Raw genomic sequence first — 23,128 nt, 5'->3', positions numbered from 1 at the left:
GGTTCAATCCCTGCTTACTGCAGGGGGGTTGGGCTTGATAATCTCTCAAGGTCCCTTCCAACCCAAAGCATTCTATGATTCTATGAAATTGCCTGTTGTTTTATTTAGTTTGTGTTTATTTCATTTGGCTTGCTTCTCTGTATCTTGCATGTACACAATTTTCTGAAACAGAGTGTCTTCTATGTACAATCTCTAAAAAAAAGAAATCTAAGTTATTCTAGGCATACAGAAATGCTGTACTTTTCCTCTATGAGCTCTCTAATTAGTACAAGTGCTGGTAATCACCTCTTTTGGAAGCACAGGTATAATACAATACTACAAACACGTCAACGCCCAGTGGCAAAACACCAGCAGCAACGGCAGTTGCTCCATGGAGATGGTAGAATGCTGAATTGAAAAAGTACAATTCCAATCAAAAATCCAGGTTTGTTAAAAGAAGTGCTACTAGGAAAATGCAGGATCCTGTGCAGACCCTGCCATGTGGATGGACTTGGTACAAGGGCACACAATGTCCTAATTATTACTTGTGCCACATGTATGTGCAGGATATGTGGCATTTTGCCAGGGCAGCTGCACTGGTAATATCTGTGCTGAATGACCTAACTAGAGATGTACCTCCCATCAGTACATATTCTGCAAGCTCAGTGAGTCTAGCACTCCCAAAAAGTGTCTATCATCCAACATGGGCCAGGAAATAAAAAGTCAGTTCTAGCACGCTAAGTTAGCCAAAAAAGCCAGTCAGAGCCAGAAATGCCCATTCCAAAGACCAAAACCTTGCAGTCGGACCAAACCTGAACCAAAACCCTCTGAATTATCCATTCTAGCTTGAACCAGAACTGAACTTGAACTATTATTTTCAAGTCTGTTGCACCTAATCCAGAACTGAACCAAAACCAAATGTGTATTTTTGTTTTTTTGCCACAGAATAACGGTTCAGGTAAATCTCCATCCTGTGACAGGGACCTCTTTGCCTGTTTGGCACACACACTTATGTCCAGTACAGTATCAAGGGAAATGCTCATCAGAGCTGCTATCCTAGATATTCCTCATCATACGGTTCCTTGAATTGGATGTCACACCGTTATTAACCTGAATCAGAACAGCCTGGTTCAGGAGGAAACTGAATGGCATCTGAACCAAAAGCTTTACTAGCTTGATTTGCCCAATACGAACTTAAAAATTTTTGAGGGACTGGAATGGGTAATTTAAAAAAATAAAAACAAAAATAACCTATACTGAGAAGTTGCTTTGTCTTGTATAGCAGAAGAATACAAACACTCTTCATGCATTTGAGTTGAAAGACAGATACGTACTGATCTCAACACTTTCAATAAAGGCCCGTACAAAGTTTTTCATTTCCTCAAACTCTGATGCTCCAATATTGGAACTTCCATCCAGAAGAAACATGATATCCATTGGTTTGTTGCACAACTCTGAGGGGGAAGGGGAAGGAAAAAAAAAAGGAAAAAACCAAGGTTATTTATACATAATACCCAGAAGTAGCATCTGCTAATCATTGGGAGGAGCAGAAAGGGCAGAGATACCTGCATTTTGGGGAAACAAACCAGTTGAAATAATAAATGATGCCCATTTAATGAAAGCCTTGAGATTTATATTCAGTGGGGTACAAGGGTATTTCAATTCCTGCTTTTCTGTAAATGCTATTTTACCCGCAGGAGACTAAAACAACAGCAAACAAACAAACAAAAATCCAACAAAAACAAAGCAACAACAAAAAATCCAACAACAAACAAACAAAAAAATAACACCCCCCCAAAAAGCCAAAAATAAAACCACAAAACTAACGAAGCCTCTTCAGGGAAGAGGAAGTATAATTTTAACTTGCTTGAGGCAGGCAGATGAGAATTTTTTTCCATCTGCCACCCTCCATGCTATCTGGGAGCTATTATCCTTTACTGACAAAAGCAGCCAAGGACTTCTGAGCCTACTGAAAGTTGGCTGCAGGGTTCTGCTCGGTACTGCTGAACTGGGGCAGCATCCTCAGATGCCAGTGAAGATAAATGGTCCTTCCTTAGCATTTTGGACAAGATACCAAATGAGATAGACGGGAACCCTCTTCAAATTTCAGTGATGTGAGGGGGAAATGGAGGAGACAGGAGAGAGGAAAGAGGAAATTACATGGAAAATAAGTCCAACTTTACCTGGAATTTCTGTCGGAAGTTTATGAGAACAGCATGACTGCAGCACTAATTCAGGTGCTTCTTCAATAAGTGTGCTATAACTATGCAAGATTATCGGGTTATTAGGCTCACTGATCTTTCTGAGCTCTTGGATATTTGCATTGGGGGTTATGCCTATGGGAATAACATTTATGCTCCTGGGAGGTCGTGTGATAACATCAGTGGAAGGGCTGGATGACACCATATATACCAAGTGAGGAACATCTTGCCTGCCCCCATTCACTGGTGTAAATGTGTGTTTGGAAATATAATCGAGGGCATTCCCAGTGTTGGTAGCCTTCCCTCCTCGGTAGGTTATGTTCCTCACCTTCTCAATAATACTTTCCTTTGACTGTATTTCCGTAAAGGAATACTCCAGAGTAACAGTCTCTGAATACTGCATGACTGTAATATGAATATCTTCCTGTCCTATATGCATTCTTGTGATCACCTTCTCAAGGAACTTCTTGATGATATTGAAATTTTCCTCCCCTACATTGTCAGATCCTTCCACAATAAAAGCAATGTCCAGCCTTTTGCGGGTGGGTTTTTCTGAAATGGGTGGTAGTGTTGTGACACCCCAAGGGGGAAATAAGACACTGGATGTTTTTGGAGTGGACATAGCTTGGAGCAAAGAATTTTCTTCAGGTCCAAGATCACATAGACGATCAATCAGGAGATCCCTATTATCCATTAGCTCTAACACATTGTTCATTAGGAAGGCTTTATTATCTGGTGACTGCTTTTCAATGAACCTGATTTGCTCCACACTGACATACGGTCCAATCCCCACAGGTATTACGGCAATTTTTTTATTCTTCAAAGCTGTGAGGATGCTGCGGAGTTTTCCTGGAGACTTGCTTGCTATAAATAGCACCGCAATTCTGGCAGCATTGGTCCTTTCTGCTTTTCCAAAAACGTGAAACACAGTATATTTAAGGACTTCAGCGGCAGACGCTACTTCATCACCTGTGTATTTTATGCTTTGGACAATTTTTCTCATCTGGGACTGTGTTTTGATATCTTTAAGGCCAAGATAGATTGTGGGGCCAGCCCTATACACCAGAATTGACACTCGGATTTTCTTTTGGGAGATGTGGAGTTTCCTCATCATGCCAGTTATGAAAGTCTTCAGCTGTTCAAAGTCCTCCTCTGACAGTTTATTGGAGCCATCCATTAGGAAGGCCAAGTCCATCATCTTGCTGCATGAGTATTCAGTGGCTGGTAGTTCAATGTCCTCCTCTGGAACAGGTGTTGGTGTTAGGGTGTCCTCCGCTAGTTCACAGGCTACACAGGTTAAGTTCTTCCCTTCACACACACTACAAAAATCACCAAATTTAATTGCAAAACATCAACGCTTATAATAACACATCACCCACCTCTAAAAAAAGAATGTCCATACAGAAACAGTTAACTATCTCAAAAACACAACAAAACCAAAACATGATGCAAGCAATTTTTTCTCCACCCCATTCCCCCACAACTCCCCACAAGGTTTCGTACAGCTAAATCCTGTATGTTCATGCACATTTGTTTAGATCCAGGAAATGTATGACAAACTATGATGTGTTTGTCAGAGAAAACTCTCTTTATAACAGCCTTTGGCAGAATGTGTAAAATCTGTGTCTGGAAACTGTCTAGAAACCCACTGCGCTTAAGCAATACAGCTACCTACAAGCCACTGGTGGACTGAACTGGCAGATCTGGTTTGCTTCACAAAGATGACAAACATGAGGCAAACTGGAGGCAGCTAACACAAAGTAAAGCAGGAAAGATGCTTTCAGCTCTGATATGACTTAGCAGACTCTGCGAGAAGGCTAGGTTTACCTAAGTTTTAACCTCAGTGAAAATAACAAACAGCCTTTTTTTTCTACTTCTAAACTGTATTACTTTCCTTTTCTTTTTCCTGACTTAATTTGGTTGGAATACAGCTTTGGCACATGTTTGTCCTCCATTTTTTTATGTCTCCTTTGTTATCTTCCTCTTATTTACCATGTTCTCTGTTTCAGTCCCTTTTCTCATATCAAATGATGTATTTCAGCTACAGCTGTTATCTCTTTTTAGTCCTGTTTGTCTTCCCTCAACATATCCACTCACCTCCATTAGTACATTTTTCTCTTCCCCTTTCCATCTCAGCTCCCATTTTTATTTTTCCCCCATCTCTGCGTTTTTTACTATTCATCCTTCTGTACCACCATGAGATTTTTCACCTCTGTCACCCTCCACCTTTTAGGAGCTTGTTTATAATTCATCTCTTTCCATCTTTAGCAAGGCTTTAATACTTCTGCCCTTCTAATTCCTGGTTGCATGATTCTCTTTACTTCACTTATCAGAGCAAAGAACATGACCGTACTCATGCACAGGGTGGTACAGACTCAGCCAATATATTTTCCTTGTCTTACTGGATAGTCCAAGAAACAGAATAGGAAAAGTTTATGAAAGAGCAAGGACCAAAAAAATGCTTATTTTCACTGCCAGAGAAAACCCAGGATGTACAAACTAACCAAGTTAATACTGGAAGAAGGTGTCATTTTCTGGGAAAAGAATTCACTTTACACATGGCACCTTCATTTAAGTTCTCTTAGTTTAGGCACTATGTTCTTTTCAAGCTGCTTTTAGTGTCTTCCTAATTGAAGAATCCACAGCTACTTTTGGCATTAACATATAGCAACAGAAGATTTATTATTTTAATCCTAATACGAGCAAGCCTCTTCTAGTTTCCAATTTCCTTTGGATATTTGCTATAAAATTCATTTTCGTGCAATATTTTCTATTGTTTGTACAGATGGTGTAGGCATCTAAATTAGGTGACAGCTATGCAAAAGGATGTTTCCCTAGTGAGGTAAGTTTTCCTAATGTTCTGAAATCTTTTGTGAGCAGTGGCCAGTGTATCAACATTTAAGATAAATTATTATTAAGGATTACAAAAATTAGGGAACAGAGACTCATCTATGAAGACTCTTTTTTGACCTTTTGATGGAATTCAAGGCTCTTCATGTATACTGTCAAAAAAAAAAAAATTTAATTGATTAGCCTAACAGTCTCATGCCCTGGGTTTATAGCACAGACATATGCTAGTCCCAGCAAGAGGCCAGGAATTGAAAGTTCATACCCGTTCAGAGCTTCTGTGAGGTTCAGAGCATTTGGAGCTAAGGTGTTAGTCTGGGCTAATAGCTGCTGTATTTTTAGCTAATAGCTGCTGTAGTTTTACAACTTAGTTTCTATTAAATATGGTCAAATTACAAGATGGAAAACTCTCTTGTATTCACAGCGTTGTCAGCGACTAGTGAAAGTATCCATCAAGGGTCTAAACATCTGGAGAATGCCAAACTTTCAGGTACTACAGACCGTGATGTAACATGCCACTGGGCAGTACACAGAATGAAAATCAGTTTCTGCCACATTGCAGATGAAGACCCTGATCCTGCATGGTGCACAGCATTGCGCACCCTGCCATAAATTTCATCATATTTGGAAATGCATGCATGCAGGGTCAGGCCATGGGATATCATCTTAAAATCTTGGGGAAATTGGTTTTCCAATAATAGTACACAATTCCAACTGCTAATAATCTCAGCAAGTTCTAGACTGAGTGCACATTCGATCTTGCACTACACATAGGATTTTTTAAGTACTAGCAGAAGGAAAGAGTCTGATGGCTTTACTGATGTTGAATCACACCTTACACAAAAAGAAGTGGAACATCTGAAGCCAGTGAGACCACCTACACATGGGAAAAAGCTTTTTTGGAAAGGAATTTATGAATTTCACTTGCTTAAATTCAGCTGACATCCTATAATCCCTACCGTCACTGAAAAACTTCAGCTTCAGATTGTATGTGAAGGGATATTGACATAAAAGATAGTTTCCAAGCTTCATCTTCAGTGGTATGTTTAAGGTTATGTCCAAAAACTTATTCATGCAGATGTGCTTCATCTCTGTCCCTTCATCTTTCTCAAGAGGCATGCAATTTCACTGCATAAGCCCATCATACCAAGATTGACAGTGTTGTGGATCATCTCTGTTCAAAACTATTTTCCCTCCATGCGGGATCTTGTCATCTCCAACTGCACACACAGGACAGTCTTCTGGACTGACACAATCCAGGGACAGTTCATCAAGTATTTTCCCTGTTTCAAAATAACACAGTAGTATAAAGATGCCGATTTTCATGAATTGCAAAATTAATTATTGCATTTACCCTGCTACAAAAAACATGACAAGGCTTCCAATTTGGGCTCAAAGTTCTGAACACTCTGCCTGTGTTACGGTCACTGCCAGTTTGACACAAAGAAGTATTTCCTTCTTTCATAACCTCTTCTATTTAGATACTGGAAGTACTTAACGCAATATATAACCTGCAAAAGCCAGTACCATACAGAAGGTGAACGTATCTTTTGAACAAAGTGTTGAAGATGACAGGAGAAAATGGCACTTTCATTTTACATATATATGATGTAAATATTTGAGCCCAGAGAGTTGTGGAGAATGGAGTTAAAACCAGTTGGAGACTGGTCACAAGCGGTATTCCCCAGGGCTCTGTTTTGGGGCCAGTCTTATCTTTATCAACGATCTGGATGAGGGGACTGAGTGCACCCTCAGGAAGTTTGCAGATGACACTAAACTGGGTGGGAGTGTCGATCTGCTCGAGGGTAGGATGGCCCTGCAGAGGGACCTGGACAGGCTGGATCGATGGGCCGTGGCCAACTGTATGAGGTTCAACAAGGCCAAGTGCCGGGTCCTGCACTTCGGTCACAACAACCCCACGCAATGCTACAGGCTTGGGGAAGAGCGGCTGGAAAGCTGCCTGGCCGAAAAGGCCCTGGGGGTGTTGGCTGACAGCTGTCTGAACATGAGCCAGCAGTGTGCCCAGGTGGCCAAGAAGGCCAACAGCATCCTGGCTTGTGTCAGGAATAGTGTGGCCAGCAGGACTAAGGAAGCGATGGTCCCCCTGTACTCAGCACTGCTGAGGCCACACCTTGAATACTGTGTCCAGTTTTGGGCCCCTCAGTACACGAAAGATATTGAGGTGCTGGAGCGTGTCCCGAGAAGGGCAACAAAGCTGGTGAAGGGTCTGGAGCACAAGTCTTACAAGGAGCGGCTGAGGGAACTGGGGTTGTTTAGTGTGGAGAAGAGGAGGCTGAGGGGAGACCTTATCGCTCTCTACAACTACCTGAAAGGAGGTTGTAGTGAGGTGGGTGTTGGTCTCTTCTCCCAGGTAACAAGTGATAGGACGAGAGGAAATGGCCTCAAGTTGCATCAGGGGAGGTTTAGATTGGATATTAGGAAAAATTGCTTCATGGAAAGGGTAGTCAAGCATTGGAACAGGCTGCCCAGAGAGGTGGTGGAGTCACCATCCCTGGACGTGTTCAAAAAAACAGGTAGATGTGGCACTTTGGGACATGGTTTAGTGGACATGGTGGTGTTGGGTTGATGATTGGACTGATGATTTTAGAGATCCTTTCCAAGCTTAATGATTCCTAGTTTTACTTTCACTAAAAAATAATCCAGCCACCAAGCCAGGAAACATGAAATTATTACTCTACCTTTAATTGGTTTAGTGGTGGACTTGGTAATGTTAGGTTAATGGTTGGACTGGATGATCTTAAAGGTCTTTTCCAACCTAAATGACTCTATGATTCTATATTACTGATTTCTCCCGGTATCCCCTACCCAACTCTCATCAGAAATACCAAAGCCCAAAATAGCTGGTTTTGGTCTAAAATACCTACTTTCTTTGCCTTCATGTCTTCTTGCCCTGCCCTTAGGATTTATTTATTCATCTGAGTTTTCACTCTCCTTTTGGATCTTGCTCATCTTTCACTCTTTCCCTTTCTGTCTGTCTTTCCTCTCCCCACCCCATATTTCCCATATTTTTTCCTTTCCCCTTTCTAAGAGATAGTTGATGGGAACAGTTAAGCTGAAAGCTCAGGCTCACAGGCAGATGTCTGCTGGGCACTCTCAGGAGCACCAGAGCCTCGGAGGCAGTAAGCAGGTCAAGGCAACAGGTTTTCCCCACTGCAGTAGTTGCTCTGAAGGAGAGCACTTTATGAGTGTCCAGCACAAATTCATACCCTCCTTTAACCACACAGTCAACAACCTCTGTTGCTACACAGCCCCTCCCTAATACTCCTGTCTTCCTTTCTTATCACCCCATTCTCATCCTCTCTTGTTCTTGCTGGCACTATTATCCTCTTCTAGGCACCACTTCATGTCCTTCACACACTGTGCTCATTTCACAAACTCAAACCAGGATGCCTAACCACATTCCTCCTTATGTAGTAAGAAATTGTGGTGAAAGCACACCGGTAAGCCTGTTAAGGAATTAACTGCTACATCTAAGTCTTTTGCAATATCCAGCCTTACCAATTGGCAAATATTTCTGGACTAGAAGACCTCTTTTCATGCAATAGAAATACTTGGGGGGGGCGGGGAAGAAAACCAAAACTGACACTACATACAAGTACCAGGAACAGAGCAGAAAAAGATAAGTAACTGCTTAAAGCAAAAGATGGACTTACCTGCAGGACAGTGTACATGGCATCCTTCCACACACTGCAGAGGGCACTCCAAAGGCTGTGGGTGCTGGCACGTTACAGGACAAGCAGGTCCACAGCTATTATATCGCCATTCACATTGATACTCTAATTCTTGTTTATTCAGGTCCTCACAGCTTTGTGCTACAGAGTGAAAGAATCAGAGGCAAAAAAAAATCAAACCAGAGTGCGTACACCTTGCCTCTCAGAACTATGACCCCAAACTTGGTACAAAGTGGACCACATAAGCATAGAAAAAGAAAGAATTCCATCTTTAAATAAAAATATATTTATTTTAATACATTCAGGGCAGGCCACTTCTTCACACTTAATTTTTTTTTTTCACATAATGAAGCACTTGCTCTAAATCAGAGATATTTGTTTTTGATAAAAACAATTGCAAAAATGATCTTTAAATTTTAATTAAAAAAAACCCAAAATGCACAGAAACAATTTCTTTCTCTACGTTTGTTTGTACCACAGACTATTATGTCCCCTTATTGAGGGAATATTTTTTCCAGATATGGCTCTGAACATAAATGAAAAAGGGAGAGGAAATGTCACCGTGAGCTGCTAGCCCAGTCCCATTAAAGTGAAATTCTCCGGACATCAGTGGGAGCAGAGCTAGATAAGAACAGTCTATCTGAGCCAACAGCTTACTGATTAAAAGCTTGAACATTTTCATGCAATTCTTCCTCATCTGCCCTGTACTTACGGCACAGAGCTGGTGATCTCCAGTGAACAGCAACACCTTTTTGTGCACAGACATGTGCGTAGGCTGCTATAGCATCACAGAAGCAAGCACAGTCCCCAATAGATTCGCAAGCACAAGTGTCATACATGCAAATATCTATGTAGGGCTCAGGATTCACCTACAAAAGAGAAATACAGGGTACAGTACACATATTCCCCTCATCTCCTCCTTCTAGACATGTTTAACCTTCAGATGGTTTGCCTGCTCCATTCGCCAAGAGTTGAGGTGCCACATAAATCAGTGCAGGTCTTTCTGCTGGTGTCAGCAAGGACCAAATCAGGCCATGTTCTCGAAGCTGTTACAGACACTGCAGTTTATTGTTCCTTAATATCCCCCATATGGCATAACTTTATACATTTTTGGGCCCTGTTCCCATACCCTCTTGTGCAGCAGCTTGGGTAGAATGCAGTCTAAATAGCATTGTATTAGCTCAGCTCCCTCTCCCCTCAAATCTCAACCTTGTGCTTGACTTGATGTGCTAGTGTCTGGGCTTTAGAGCAAAATTTCCCTCAAGCAGAAGTTGTTCTATAGCTTTCTACTAGGTGGTACCCTGAATTTTTCCATGAAGCATCAGCTACAGGACAGGGTCAGAGATGAGAACACCAATTAATCAGCCTCCTCCAGGTCCTGTGTGCTGTCAGCACAACCATACTTTTCCCCTCAGCTTTAGTCAGTGTCAGCACAGACCATCAGAATTGAAGAATGTGAAACACATGACACAATACTCACAAGTTTTTTGCATTCTTCAAAGAGATCCCCAGACAAAATGCTGCATGACGTTTCTACCATCACCTGCTTCACTATGTTTCCATTACACAGTGGAGACATCAAGGTCTGTTCCCGGTTGGGCTTAACATTGTAAGAGACAAGCACACATTGTATTAGCCTTGCCTTCAGGACCTCAGGACTCTTCAAATTGAGTAAGAGACTCACTAGCACTAGACATTTTCCATGACAAAAGGGAACTGTCAGGACAAATCCTACCATGGCAGAATGCAGAGTAGAGCAGGTCACCTCCTACATTTTCTCCAGCTTTTACTTGTACGCTGCAGTTTTAACATGGATATTTTGATGACAGAAAGCCCCACTGCACCAAACATCCACCCCGAAAAATGATCACTCTCAGCTCCACAGAGGGCCCACAAGACTCACAAATATTATCAGTCTTCAGCAGACAATAACCATGGCTACTGCTCAGTAGTCTCCCCCTCTCCTGTTTAATTTTTCTAAGAACAAGAAGCACTAGTATTGACACGGCATTTATCATGGAGACAGTCTGCAGGTTCCGTCCTGTGCCTATTACACTGAAACAAGGAGCTGCTCATTCTCAGTCATGCTCTGCGGTCTCACTCCTCATCATTGCAACTTCTTCTGTGCTCCAATCAAGTCATATCTAAGAAGTGACATTCAGCAAGGTAATACTATGGCTATGGCACACTTGCACATAATTTATCCAACTAACCCAAAAGATTTCATGTGATCAAAAATAAATGCTTCATTTTATTTTCTAATAATTTAAATCTTTGAAGAAAAGATCTAAAAAAGGCCTTTTCTTTCCCTCTCTGAAAATTTAGATGAATTTTCAAGAGAAAGTTTTCAGCCTTAAAAGCATCATCTGAATGAAATGCTTCATTTTACAAATGTCAAAATAAGCTGTCTTCAAGTTATTTCCTCTCATTCTTTGATTTGGATATACTTCTGGCCATAATTATTTGTCAGGTCAAGACAAATTTATTATTCAATTTCATTCTTTCAAAACTCTGTATTTGGAAAAGAGGAAGTAGGCTCTCATGTCACATAACTACTAGCCCGTGAAATCACCTAATCTCTGGCACCAGGACATAGTTAATACTCAGATAGCAGGTAACCTCCTCAAAATTCAGAAGCAGTGATAGCATGGCAATAAGATCTTTACATCGCCTCCTGTATCGTGCTTTTTCTGTTCAAGCCTCTCCAATCTGAAAATAGTAACTGAATGCTCTTTAAAAAAGATCCAAGAAGCATACAGAAAGAAATTAATCTGTACATTCACTTGTTCATAAATGGGCAGACTAAGATTTGGGATATAGAAGTTTGGATAGGGAAATACAAAATTTTTATCTGAACTCCCCTTCTCTGAAAATTATAGCTGTTTTTTTTCAGATTAAGCTCTAAAATGAGATTTCCAGTTATACCTGGATTTCAAGCATCTGGGCTGGCAAACTCTATGAACAGCCTTTACCATACAGACTGGCTATTTTAACATCCATCTGTAGCCAGGCAGCGCAGAGGCCTTAAATAAGTTAATTGATCTTTTATCAGATTTCAAGAAATAATGTTATTTGGCAAAAATATGGGGGAAGGAGTTAATTTCTATTTATTTTTATCCATTCAAACCTCTTTGCCCACTCTTGAATAATACTGTAACCCATGTTAATCAGTTTTCACAGTTCATTTGCAATCACCTTTTCAACATCAGCACAGTATGGATTAACTTTCCAAGAATTCCCAAAGTCAACTGGATCTACTTCAAGATGTTCATTGCTGCTGGTCAAGTCATTGTTTTGGATTCCATCAAAATTTCCACACAGACCACACACTTGATCCTTGCAGGGAAAGAAACACAAAATACATAAATCTTACATCTGTAGACTGGCTTAGGGTTTTGCTAAGAAGTCTTTTTAGCCTAGTGTTTTAATGTCACAAGGCTTAAAAACTGAATTATCCCTGGCCTTGCCAAGTTCACTGAAATAGACATAGTCTCTCACAGAGAATGTTTAGCTCCTATACCCATTCTGCTTAGCTGAAATTAGGACCATACTGCCTCCAAGGACTCCAGGAAGCAAGACAACTCTGATCAGTGGTGCCTGTTGGCTCTATGTGGAGCATGGAGTACAACCCCATTTTATTTCTGGAGATGACTGTCCTATTGCCATCACTAGTAAATCTGGCTCCTTATACCGCTCTTCTTGAATACAGAAGAAATCACTCAAGGCATAGTTATTCTGAGGCACCACAGCATTCATCCTTTCTGTCATAGGTCATCTCCAATGACCCAGAATTTACCCCTCACAGCTAAACTACTGGAAAAGTAAGCAACCCTTATGGTATTACAAAAAAAATCACTTCCTTTTCAAGCAAGTGCCTAATACTCCACAGAAATCTATCAGCATGCCTGTATAAAAAAATGTTATTCCCCAGAGACAGGGTTAAGTGCATTCTTTAGTGAGAGTAAGAAGTAAAGCAAAAAAACCACTTACTTTGAAATTGCCTTTTAAGATAACTGAGACTCCCATGGCCAGATCCCAGGTCACACTGATGCTTTTGCCCAGTAAAATGATGTAATAACGGCCAGACCTCATGACTTCTAAATCACTGCCATCTTTCAGAGGTACCTTGATGTTTACCTGAACAAGAAAAGCACATTGTGCTATCTACAGTGTCTCTAATTACTATTTCATGTAGGTCACTTTCCCAGTGGGACACATGCTCATAGGTTATAAGCTGTCTTCAAACATGCTGTTCTCCAGAGAACAAATAGTTCCCATACCCTATACAGATGCTCTGGAGCACTTGCAAAACTGTAAGCAAGGTATGGGTAAGGGACTGATTACAGGCTTGTCTCTACACTGAAAAGTTGCTGTGGATAAATTATTGCCTTAGAAACAACATTTCTGAACAGCAAATTGGGATACAAGCACAGTATTTCAATCTCATCACATTTCTATAATTCTGAATGAGGCAATGTCCCTTTTGCTCCCGGGGTATAACATACACTCACCACAAATCATGACACACAAAGCAATGACTGCTAAACAGAAGGAGGGCTGATAAAGAGCACGGGGTATACCCAATTAACAATCGTTTTAGTATTTGGTCAATTGCCCACTGAATAATTATGTTTTATTTTTATTTCATCCTTTTAGGAAACTAACAATTCTGTGCTCCTGAGGCAGGTAGTGACAAAAGGGCTGGCTAGGTTTAAGTGTTATGTGAACTGGGAGAACCACATGCATCGGTGGCCTCTGAAGGACCAAAGCCTGATTCTGAAGTCAGGAAGGACTTTCTTCCCAACCAGCTACACTGACAGGAAAAATCCTGAGAGATTCCTTTCCGTGTCTCTTCATTTTTCCATCACTCACTTTCCCTTGTGTGCCTCTCTCTCTTTCCATCTGACTGCAAATTCACTGCCTCCAGCTACTAAGAACTTAAGAGATTAATTTAAAATGCTTTCTTTCACACTGTAATCCCCTTTCAATAGGAACACTAATAGGATTATTAACCACATTTGGAGAGAAAGGTCTGGCATGGCTGTTACTTTAAGCATCACTAATGCATTAACTAAAAACTGCTTGATTGTCGAAGAGGCAGATGAAAACTTTCAATCAGTACAAATAGTGATTAAAGCAAGGGAGAAAGAGGACCCCACAAACCATTCATCCACTCCCTAGTTCGAGGGCAAAATACTTCCTTATCCCACTGTTCCTTCTTGCTCAATTCAGTAAAAGCTCAGTACTGTAATTCAATTCTTTTCATCTCTGGGGTATTACCAGAAACTTTATCCCCAGAGAAGACTAAAGATCTCCTAAAGAGGGCCTTCAATGTCTTTAGGGGAAGAATACATTGAAAGATAGACTATTATAGGAACTGGAAGCTTTTTCATCTTCTTCTATGCCCAATGTATTACTATATAGTCTAGTCACACTTGGTCACTTATCTTATAAATATCTACAGTAGTCTCTGTCTTTCCAAACTAAGGCAAGAACCAGAGGAGGACAGAATTGAGCTGGGAGGTTGACCTAAATTACAGAATTTCAATGTTTATGGAGGCTTTTTGCCCAACCATGAAGTCATAAACTTTTGACCTTGCAAAGTGGTAGATTTATTTGTTTCAGAAAAGCTAAAAAAAATTATCGTGAAATTATTTTTATGTGAGCCAGAACTGTAGCATGCAGATACTTCAATTAAACCCTTGTTTACTTAAAACTAGAAGCTGCTCTCAAAACAATATCATCTTAAAACAATGCTGCTTGGAAACATTTTAATGGGAAAAAAAAAGAGAGTTGATTCTTCTGATTGCTTCTAAGGATTCTTGCAGAAAAAGAGTGGAGGAAGTCATCACTGGGTGAGAATTTACCTAAGAGTCTTCATATCAGTTGTTTTTCCTTAATCTCTCCTTTGGTTGCTGTTATTTCTAAGAAAACCTGCTCTAGATAATACGCTGAGCCTTAAACTCTCTAGAAAGACAGCTAAAAACTCAGTCAAGCTCATGTGGACAGTCTTGCGATACAGACCTTTGCAAGGACATAAATATCAAACACCCTCTGTTGCTGGATGCCTAATCACCTCTTGTCTTTTCCGGCCCTTCTTTAAGTGTCCAAACGGAATCACAGCTCTTCTGAAAATCTGTCACCTAAAGAAGCTTTCCGACAAAGCCTGGCTCTATGGATGGATCCCTGCACTACTCTTCACCCTCACCCAGGTAGGGGATTCTTCAACGGTAGAAATAAAGAATTGGTTGGGCAACCAATATGCCCTATATTAATTCCTCCAGCAACCAAAAGCCTACATTGATCATATGCTGTCAAGATGCACTGCACAGACACTATTAATATTGGTATGTTTTACGGGTTCCTGTCATGCATCAGTGGCACACAGCAATTTGCAGGCAATGCAAAACCTGGTACAGCTTTGCCTGCTAACCCAAAATAAGGCAAATGTAGAGTGGTTTCATGTTTCACTGGGAAGATTTTTGCAAAGCTCTGGTCCAGATGCCAGTTCAGAGCACAGGACTTCTGAAAACTGAGCAACTGAAACACTATAATCCACTGTAGCTCTGTAATGTTTGAACACACAGATATTCTTAATTGTTAGCATGCCCAAGGCAAGGAGCTGAACTCTGCCCTTTGGAAAGCTTGTTTCCTGCCGTGAAGGGACATGGGAGGTGGAAGTAATTCTTGGTCAATTCTTCAGTGTTTTTTGGCAGGAAAGGGTCAAAAAGAAGAATCTAGTCACCTGGACTTTCCATCTGACGATTTAACAAGGGAAAGGATAGTTGATATTTGCTTCTGCGGTATCAACTTGTTTCAGCCATGACTTCTTTTTTTTCCTGTGTGCTCGGTCCTTCAGAAGGCTAAATTAGGTTTGAATCTTCACTAGTCATGGGACAGTCACTTCTTAGCTCTTCCTTGCACCTAACCTTGCTTGAAATAGACTTAGACCTCCCATGTTTAGACAGGGCATTCCTCATATGAGCTTGCATTGAACAGCATTCTTACCTGAGACAAATTTATTAGCATCAGGCAGGAATACCAAAATGGCATTATACCTCTGGGAGCGAAATGGGTAGCTATAACCCTGCTAATCTGTTCATTTTACGATCTAATTTTCAAGAACCACTGAGCATGAGGTCATTCATGCCTCATCTTACTAAGCAACCACAAATTTTTTTCCCCAAAAAAGAGGAAGAGAACAGAAGTGTACTTACGTTTCCATTAAACAGCTCTATTTCCCCACTTTCATACAGAATGATAACCTTTTTGGTGCACTTTTCTCCAGTGAAGCCACAACCTTCATTTGAAATTAGTATCCGGAACGTCCCAGAACCATCCTTGCAGAAATCCTATCAGATGAAAATACATGAATGAGTCTTTAACGTAGAACATTTGAAAAACACATACAGATCTATGGAGAAAAAGGAAGCCTCAGATAATACCCTGTGCACTCTGTGGCCAGTAAGATATATGTTGGCATACCAACTGTTCCTATATTAATTTATTTTGTGCTTAGTGTTGATATTCATGTGGCCCACCCCTTAAAAAATGAGGCCCGCTCTGCCAGTGACACATACACATGCATATTTTGCAGGGAGAATCCATGCTATTACAGTATCTGTAGTATTTTAAAGATGTACAATGGTCACAGTATACATCTTAATGCACATATATTTACTGACTTAACAGTGAAAACAAGACTCTGCAGCTTTAATGATAAAATAAAAATATAAACCTAGAAGGTTGGGTTAGAAAAAAGGGTTAGAAACTTCTTGCACCGTTTGGAGCAAAATGTTTGACGCCCATGTTTTCCCACCTGTACACAAATAATAATTACAATAATGTCAACCTATTTCTTGGGAAGCAATTATGCCATTTAATGTAATTTTAAGTCAAATATTTCCGAGATGCATGGAGAGTTAGTAGTACATTTATATGATGACTCATGACTATAAGGGCTTTTAGGTTTTTTGGCGTTTTTTAGTGTGTACCTTTTAAGAAAAAGACCCTGTCTATAGTTCTCTGTGTTTGTCATCTGAGGAAAACAGATCTCATTTTCATTTTAAGTAGTTTTGTAGTACTGTATGCTATTACTGCCCATAAGACCTTTATACAGAGCTCTCACTAGTGCAATCATTCTTTTAAGGTAATCCAGCTGGAATCAAGGTGGGAGCATATTTCAAAGACCTAGCCAGAGACAGATTGATCACACTTTCCTGCCCAAGGAGAACTGCAGGGAGGAATGAGCCTCATGAAAAGGGTCTGTGGGGAAAAAAGTAGCCCACCCAAGAAACATGACACTTTCTAACTGCAGAAGACTGTTGTTATCAATTAGGAGTGCATACATCTAGCGTTAGACCAAATTTTCAGATAAATCCCTCTTCTTTTGCACATGCATTTTTAAATACACAACAATTTGCATCTGTTGATGAGCTTTGATCTTATTTAACACTCTAAATTTCTGGCTCTCCCACAAATCACAGGCTGACGTTAGCGTGCTATGTCTTTATCTATATTGGATATTGTCAATGTACCCAAACAGGTTGGTGCATGGAACAGGACAGTGACTTTGCCGAAGTGAACGAGCAGAGTCTGTGCTCTGGACACTTTTAGAGAAGGTTCACCAAGCACTTCTGGTCTCTTTCAGTCAGACAGTAAGCCATCACTACAGGATAAAGCAGCTAGTGGGGAATGAGGAAAGATTGATTTATGGTATCTACAGCTCCTTGTTAGAGATGAGGTTCAGACAGCTCTTCTCCATACCATGCTGCTATCGTATGATTTACGACTGCCAGCTAGACCCATGACTACCTAACTCGCTTCTATAGAACAGAACACAAGCTTCATATTTCTGAAGGCATCTCTGAAGTCATCAATAAGCTCTGCTCTCCTCTACCATACACCTGGCTTAGCAATTAAGAATACTTCGCTGTGATTTATCCAAATGTTGGACTTCTCTTCTCTGTAAAACACCTCATATATTATCAGACAGCTTCAGTGTTTTACATAGTCTTACCTGAACTAACACATATTGACAGTTTCCTGGAAACTTGTATTTCAATCCATCAAATGTCAAATAATGAGCTGTACCAATAACAGTGCAAGTGCCATCACACATATTTTTGGTGCATTCCCACTTTCGACCATGGCATACACTGTAACATAGAAAACAAGTCAGTGACAGTTATAATTATTTCCAAAGTACATAATAAGCAAGAGAATACGAGGTGCTTTAGGCAAAGCCTTCTGCTTCCAGGAGCTCATGATCTGAGGACTCTCCAAAAGACACACAAGTGGTGGTAAGCTACTATGTTGCTTTGTTCTGCTGTTTTTCCTAGGCCTGGGTCAGGGAGTAACCTACTGCAGACCAAACAGCAGTTTGTGTCTTAACCCGGACATCAGCTGCAGCTCTGTGAGGAACCTCTGCCGTTGTCTGTGCTGCTGTCCGTCCTTGGGTATGTTCCCAGCAGATCCTCTCTGCATTTGGCCTTGAGAAGGTACTCTTAGAGGGCTCCACGCCTGGGCTGCTGGAATCCTTCTCTGGATAGACTTCCATAACTACGTTACACTACCGTGCACCAGATGACAATCTCTCTCATTAACATAAATTAGCATATGTTAACATTGGGTGCATAAATCCAAATAGTGCATTAACAGGTTAAGTGAATAAGGAATATATTTCCCTTTTTCTTACAAGCTGCAAGTAGGAGTATGTGCTTTTTGAACCTCCCTATTACAAAAAGAGGACTGGACAGAGCCTGCTGGAATATTTCATAATACTATTAGTATTTTATTGTGGATATGCTGCTCTGCTCAGAGTATCCTTTTAGAAAAACAATTTGATTACCCTCTAAGGACCATTACAGGTTAAATATGAAGTATAAATATCAGCAACCCTGTTTTTATTTGCGCTACTGTCCATTTTTCCTCATTGAAAGCCAAAATAATAGTAAATTTAATATCCAATTGATGCCAAAGGAGATGTGTTTACTCTACTGACCAACTTTTGTGACCAAGTAACCAGGCCTGTAATTCAGTCTGACCAGTGGTTTTCGTTCAGATGATACACTTAAGTGTAATACCACCCTTCTCCAAAGAGATGTCTCTGTTCTTAAATTAAATTCATTCTTCATGATAGTTTATCTGCCCTAGCAATCAGAGACATTACCTCACAGTCTGACAAGAATACATGTATGGATAGAAATATTTCTTTTTCTGCACATGGGTACACATATACATACACCATCTGAAGAACGTTCTACGGTGCGATACTGTCCCCTGAGCTCTCCTGTGGTGACCAAACCAGAATGTCTGCCCTACAGGAGAATTCAAGTTTGGCGCCATACAAATATGACTCCAAGCTAAATCTCAGGTTATGTGACAGGAGATGTGACAAGATGTCACAAGACACCTGGTCATGAAAGGAGATACACCAGTGGCTCCCTGCCTGTATAGTTTGCAAGTGATGTTGTTGAGGACACCTCCTAGACTGCCTCACGAGCACCAACTGTGCAAGGAAAAAAAGGAGACATCCTGACATGCAGAGCAAAACAAGATGTTGCCTTGTTTATTCAGGTGTAGGGGAATTCTGAAAAGCAATTAGACACAGGGTTAAGGTCTTGATATCATTACACCCACACTGCTGTAGCAGCTGTACTGCACTGTCATCATACAAAGCCAGCAATGCTGTGACAAAAGAGACAGTATTCTTTTTTCTGTTTCACTCTTTTTGCACTCTCTTTGCCCTTTGGTTTTTTTGTTGTTGGTTTTGGTTTTGGTTTTTTTTCAAAAAACAAAGCAAAACAAAAAAATCCTACACGGTGACCATCTTCTGACTGGTTATTCAAAATGCAAAGAAAGCCATTTCTCTCATGTTGGTGTAACTCAATTGATTTCAGTGTAATTATACCAGTGTAACAGACAGAAGAAAAAAAAATAGTACGGCTCCTGTCTTCATGATGACACCAAACGACCCATATTCAACACCAATCATTATTAAGTTTCTACGAGTTTCTGAGAACATTTGTATCTTTTCATTGCCGTGATACATAATAGTGTAAATCTTACATGGTACCCTGATAAATAAGGCTCAAGAAGGTAAATACCATTATCCTCATGTTAAAATAAGGGAAAGAGGGAAATTGAGAAATAAAGGTAAGACACTTCAAAGCACCCATCCAGTCCTCTTGCCCTTTTCCAGAGGCATCCTGGAGAACCACAAGCCTTGCTACAGAAGCTGCAGGTATGAAAGGGGATCTTTTCCTTGTCATCCACAGACTTTTGATCAGTGAAATCAATTTATTTCCTAACTAGCAAGAGTCTGAGCAAACAAAAACCAAGGTCAATGAAGCATAGAATCTGTTCACTTTTTTGTTTGTTATTAATTTTGGGAGTTAGAATAGCATCTGACACCGTATCTAATAATCTAATTTAATAATAATAATAATTTAATAATCTAATAAGCAATAGCTTGCTTGAGGTTGGAGAAACATTCATCTACTAAATGCTATATGAATGCAGATGGACATCATCACTGCCCCAGGGATTTTTCTAATCAAGCTCTATAAGGGCAGAGAAAGGGGAATTCCATCCCCGCATTACAGATGTAAAAACTCAGGGATCAAAAACCTGAAGTACTTTCCCAAGATCAAATTGCTAACCAAAGAAAAAACGGGTACCGAACCAAGTTCTTTAGTAATGCCTTAACCCAAGCATAAGCATTGCTTAATCTTGATAACATGTCACAGTATAATAAATATTGTGCACCACATTTTCTTCAAAGAATGAAATTTCAGTAACATGAAACCTATTGCACCCTCTGCTATTAAATCTCTGCTAATAGGTAGAGCACGACCAAGATTTTGTATATATGTGCATGGACAGGTTATAAAGTACATGGTGTAGCAAAATTCAGATTAGCAAATTTCTGCTGTGTACTGCTTCATAAATGTTATTTCAAAATTTACACTGAGCTGTACATGAATTCCCAATACATAGCATAACAAAAGTTTTGCCACTAGCGTAGACTTGGAGACATTCCGTTGTTCATGAATTAGGGTCTCCCATATGTCAAGTTGAATGTAAACGCCAAATCTGACACCTCTGGCTCATATATTGCGTTTGCAGGTGTTCACATCTGGCTAAGAACAAGCGAGAATGAGAACTCCTGCAACAGCAGTACAAAAAGCAAAAACAAAGAAAAGGAAGATCTGACCTCCAAAATGCAGACTCTCAATTCTTATTAATTCTCAAAGCAATAGTAATTTCCTATATCACTTTCTAAATGACATTTGACTTGATATTTGCTGAGAACTATCATGAAACTTTTCAAAGTCGCATAGTTCAAAAAAGCTCTAGTGACATTTTTAAGGGACCTTATTTCCAATTTTACTTTCACATTCAAGAAAAATACCTAAAATGAGAGGAAGAACTTTTTATCAATGAGAAAAAGCATGATTTCTAACATTTTCTTGACGCTGATATTGAAGAAAATCCTATGTTAGAGGAAATGTCACTTACAAGGGCATTGCCAGAAAGAAAAGGGCAGTTACAAGAATGAAGCAACATGGTTATGACTATTTTAAGACTGAAGATTATAAGAATGACTGAAAAAAAAAAGACTCTGCATGGTTATTGTGAAGAATCTTGCAAATTTCACAACAACAACTAGGAGTTTTACACCTTACTGTTCTTGTTTCAATAAAATTTTCCTTGTGTCTGTTTTTCAGCTGAGTCACTTTTACCTAGATGCAATGTAAGCAGGTTATAGTGTATGTATCTATATAAAAATATCACCTTCTCCTCCATCTTCCTCCCTTCAAACCTACTTTTCTCCAGGTCTAATTGTAGTAAATGATTCACAATGTACTGTGTAGCTGCAAAGGGGAAGAAAAACACGAAACAAAACACTGCAAGGTCAATATTTCCATATAAACCCATAAAACCTTATATCCAAGTCTAATTTACACTAGGTAGGAGCAATCCAACTAGTTTAAAAATACAACACTTGATATCACTGTTGCTCAAAGATCAATGCACAAAAAAACCCAAACCAAATAACTCTTTAATGGTGTTGATTCTCTGATCCAACTCCACCCAGTCATACAGAGGGTAACAGAAACAGGGCTCCTGGGGGTGCCACAGAGCTGGGCAGGGACAGTTCAGGTAAAATGTATGAGAGATCTGGAAGTCTAAGATCAAAGAGAACACAGTGTCCACACAGTTGGTGGCTGGATGTCCGACACCTTGGACTCTTGGAGCTCTGCAGGAAAGGGCCACCATCCCCTCCACAAGCACACATGGAGAGAAAAGCATCTCTCCAATGTAGCAAGCGTGCTGTGCAGGCAGAAGCCAAGAATTGTCCAGCACACAAATACCCTATACCTTACCCAAGGCTGTGCCAAGGACTTCCCTCCATGTAAATCTCACAGCCCAGCACTTTCTTTTGAACCTACAAATTATTTTTCAAGAACTGAACAGGATAGATAGGGATGTGCATGAAAGACACGGAGCACTTACTCTGTTCTTCTAAGAAGATATCATATGTCCCCTTTCTTTCTTCTGCCTTCTGAAGGTATCAGTGGACTGAGTGCTCATCTGAGGTATGAGGCCAGCTCTGTTTTCTGCCTGATTCAAACTCCTCTTTAACATTTTCCTGAATAGCTCCTGTCATATTAGAACTGGCATATCACACCCTTTCTGCTGAAACATGAGCCAGCAGTGTGCCCAGGTGGCCAAGAAGGCCAACAGCATCCTGGCTTGGATCAGGAATAGTGTGGCCAGCAGGACTAAGGAAGCTATGATCCCCCTGTACTCAGCACTGCTGAGGCCACACCTCGAATACTGTGTCCAGTTTGGGCCCCTCAATACAAGAAGGACACTGAGGTGCTGGAGCGTGTCCCGAGAAGGGCAACAAAGCTGGTGAAGGGTCTGGAGCACAAGTCTTACAAGGAGCGGCTGAGGGAACTGGGGTTGTTTAGTGTGGAGAAGAGGAGGCTGAGGGGAGACTTTATTGCTCTGTACAACTGCCTGAAAGGAGGTTGTAGTGAGGCGGGTGTTGGTCTCTTCTCCCAAGTAACAAGTGATAGGACGAGAGGAAACGGCCTCAAGCTGCATCAGGGGAGGTTTAGATTGGATATTAGGAAAAATTTCTTCATGGAAAGGGTAGTCAAGCATTGGAACAGGCTGCCCAGAGAGGTGGTGGAGTCACCATCCCTGGAAGTGTTCAAAAAACGGGTAGACGTGGCACTCTGGGACATGGTGGTGTTGGGTTGACGTTGGACTGATGATCTTAGAGGTCCTTTCCAACCTTAGCAATTCCTAGATTTTACTTTCATTAAAAAATAATCCAGCCACCAAGCCAGGAAACATGAAATTACTACTCTACCTTTCACTGGTTTAGTGGTG

At 40.5% G+C, this 23,128-nt stretch overlaps 1 protein-coding gene across 1 annotated transcript in view; it reads right to left on the bottom strand.

Moving 5' to 3' along the window:
* VWF (von Willebrand factor) overlaps positions 1-23,128 on the bottom strand; it is a 146,727-nt gene that overhangs the window by 68,052 nt on the left and 55,547 nt on the right. The window contains exons 19-28 of the mRNA XM_075719955.1: positions 17,739-17,877; positions 15,937-16,071; positions 12,710-12,856; positions 11,915-12,055; positions 10,200-10,319; positions 9,432-9,588; positions 8,702-8,860; positions 6,175-6,310; positions 2,163-3,499; positions 1,314-1,433 (exon numbers count right to left, since the gene is read on the bottom strand). Of these exons, the coding sequence (XP_075576070.1) occupies positions 1,314-1,433; positions 2,163-3,499; positions 6,175-6,310; positions 8,702-8,860; positions 9,432-9,588; positions 10,200-10,319; positions 11,915-12,055; positions 12,710-12,856; positions 15,937-16,071; positions 17,739-17,877 (2,591 nt within the window). The remainder of the gene's footprint in view (positions 1-1,313; positions 1,434-2,162; positions 3,500-6,174; positions 6,311-8,701; positions 8,861-9,431; positions 9,589-10,199; positions 10,320-11,914; positions 12,056-12,709; positions 12,857-15,936; positions 16,072-17,738; positions 17,878-23,128) is intronic.

This window comes from Pelecanus crispus, chromosome 1 (assembly GCF_030463565.1).
Source record: "Pelecanus crispus isolate bPelCri1 chromosome 1, bPelCri1.pri, whole genome shotgun sequence".
Classification (NCBI taxonomy): Eukaryota; Metazoa; Chordata; class Aves; order Pelecaniformes; family Pelecanidae; genus Pelecanus; species Pelecanus crispus.
This window is presented reverse-complemented; position numbering and strand designations above follow the sequence as displayed.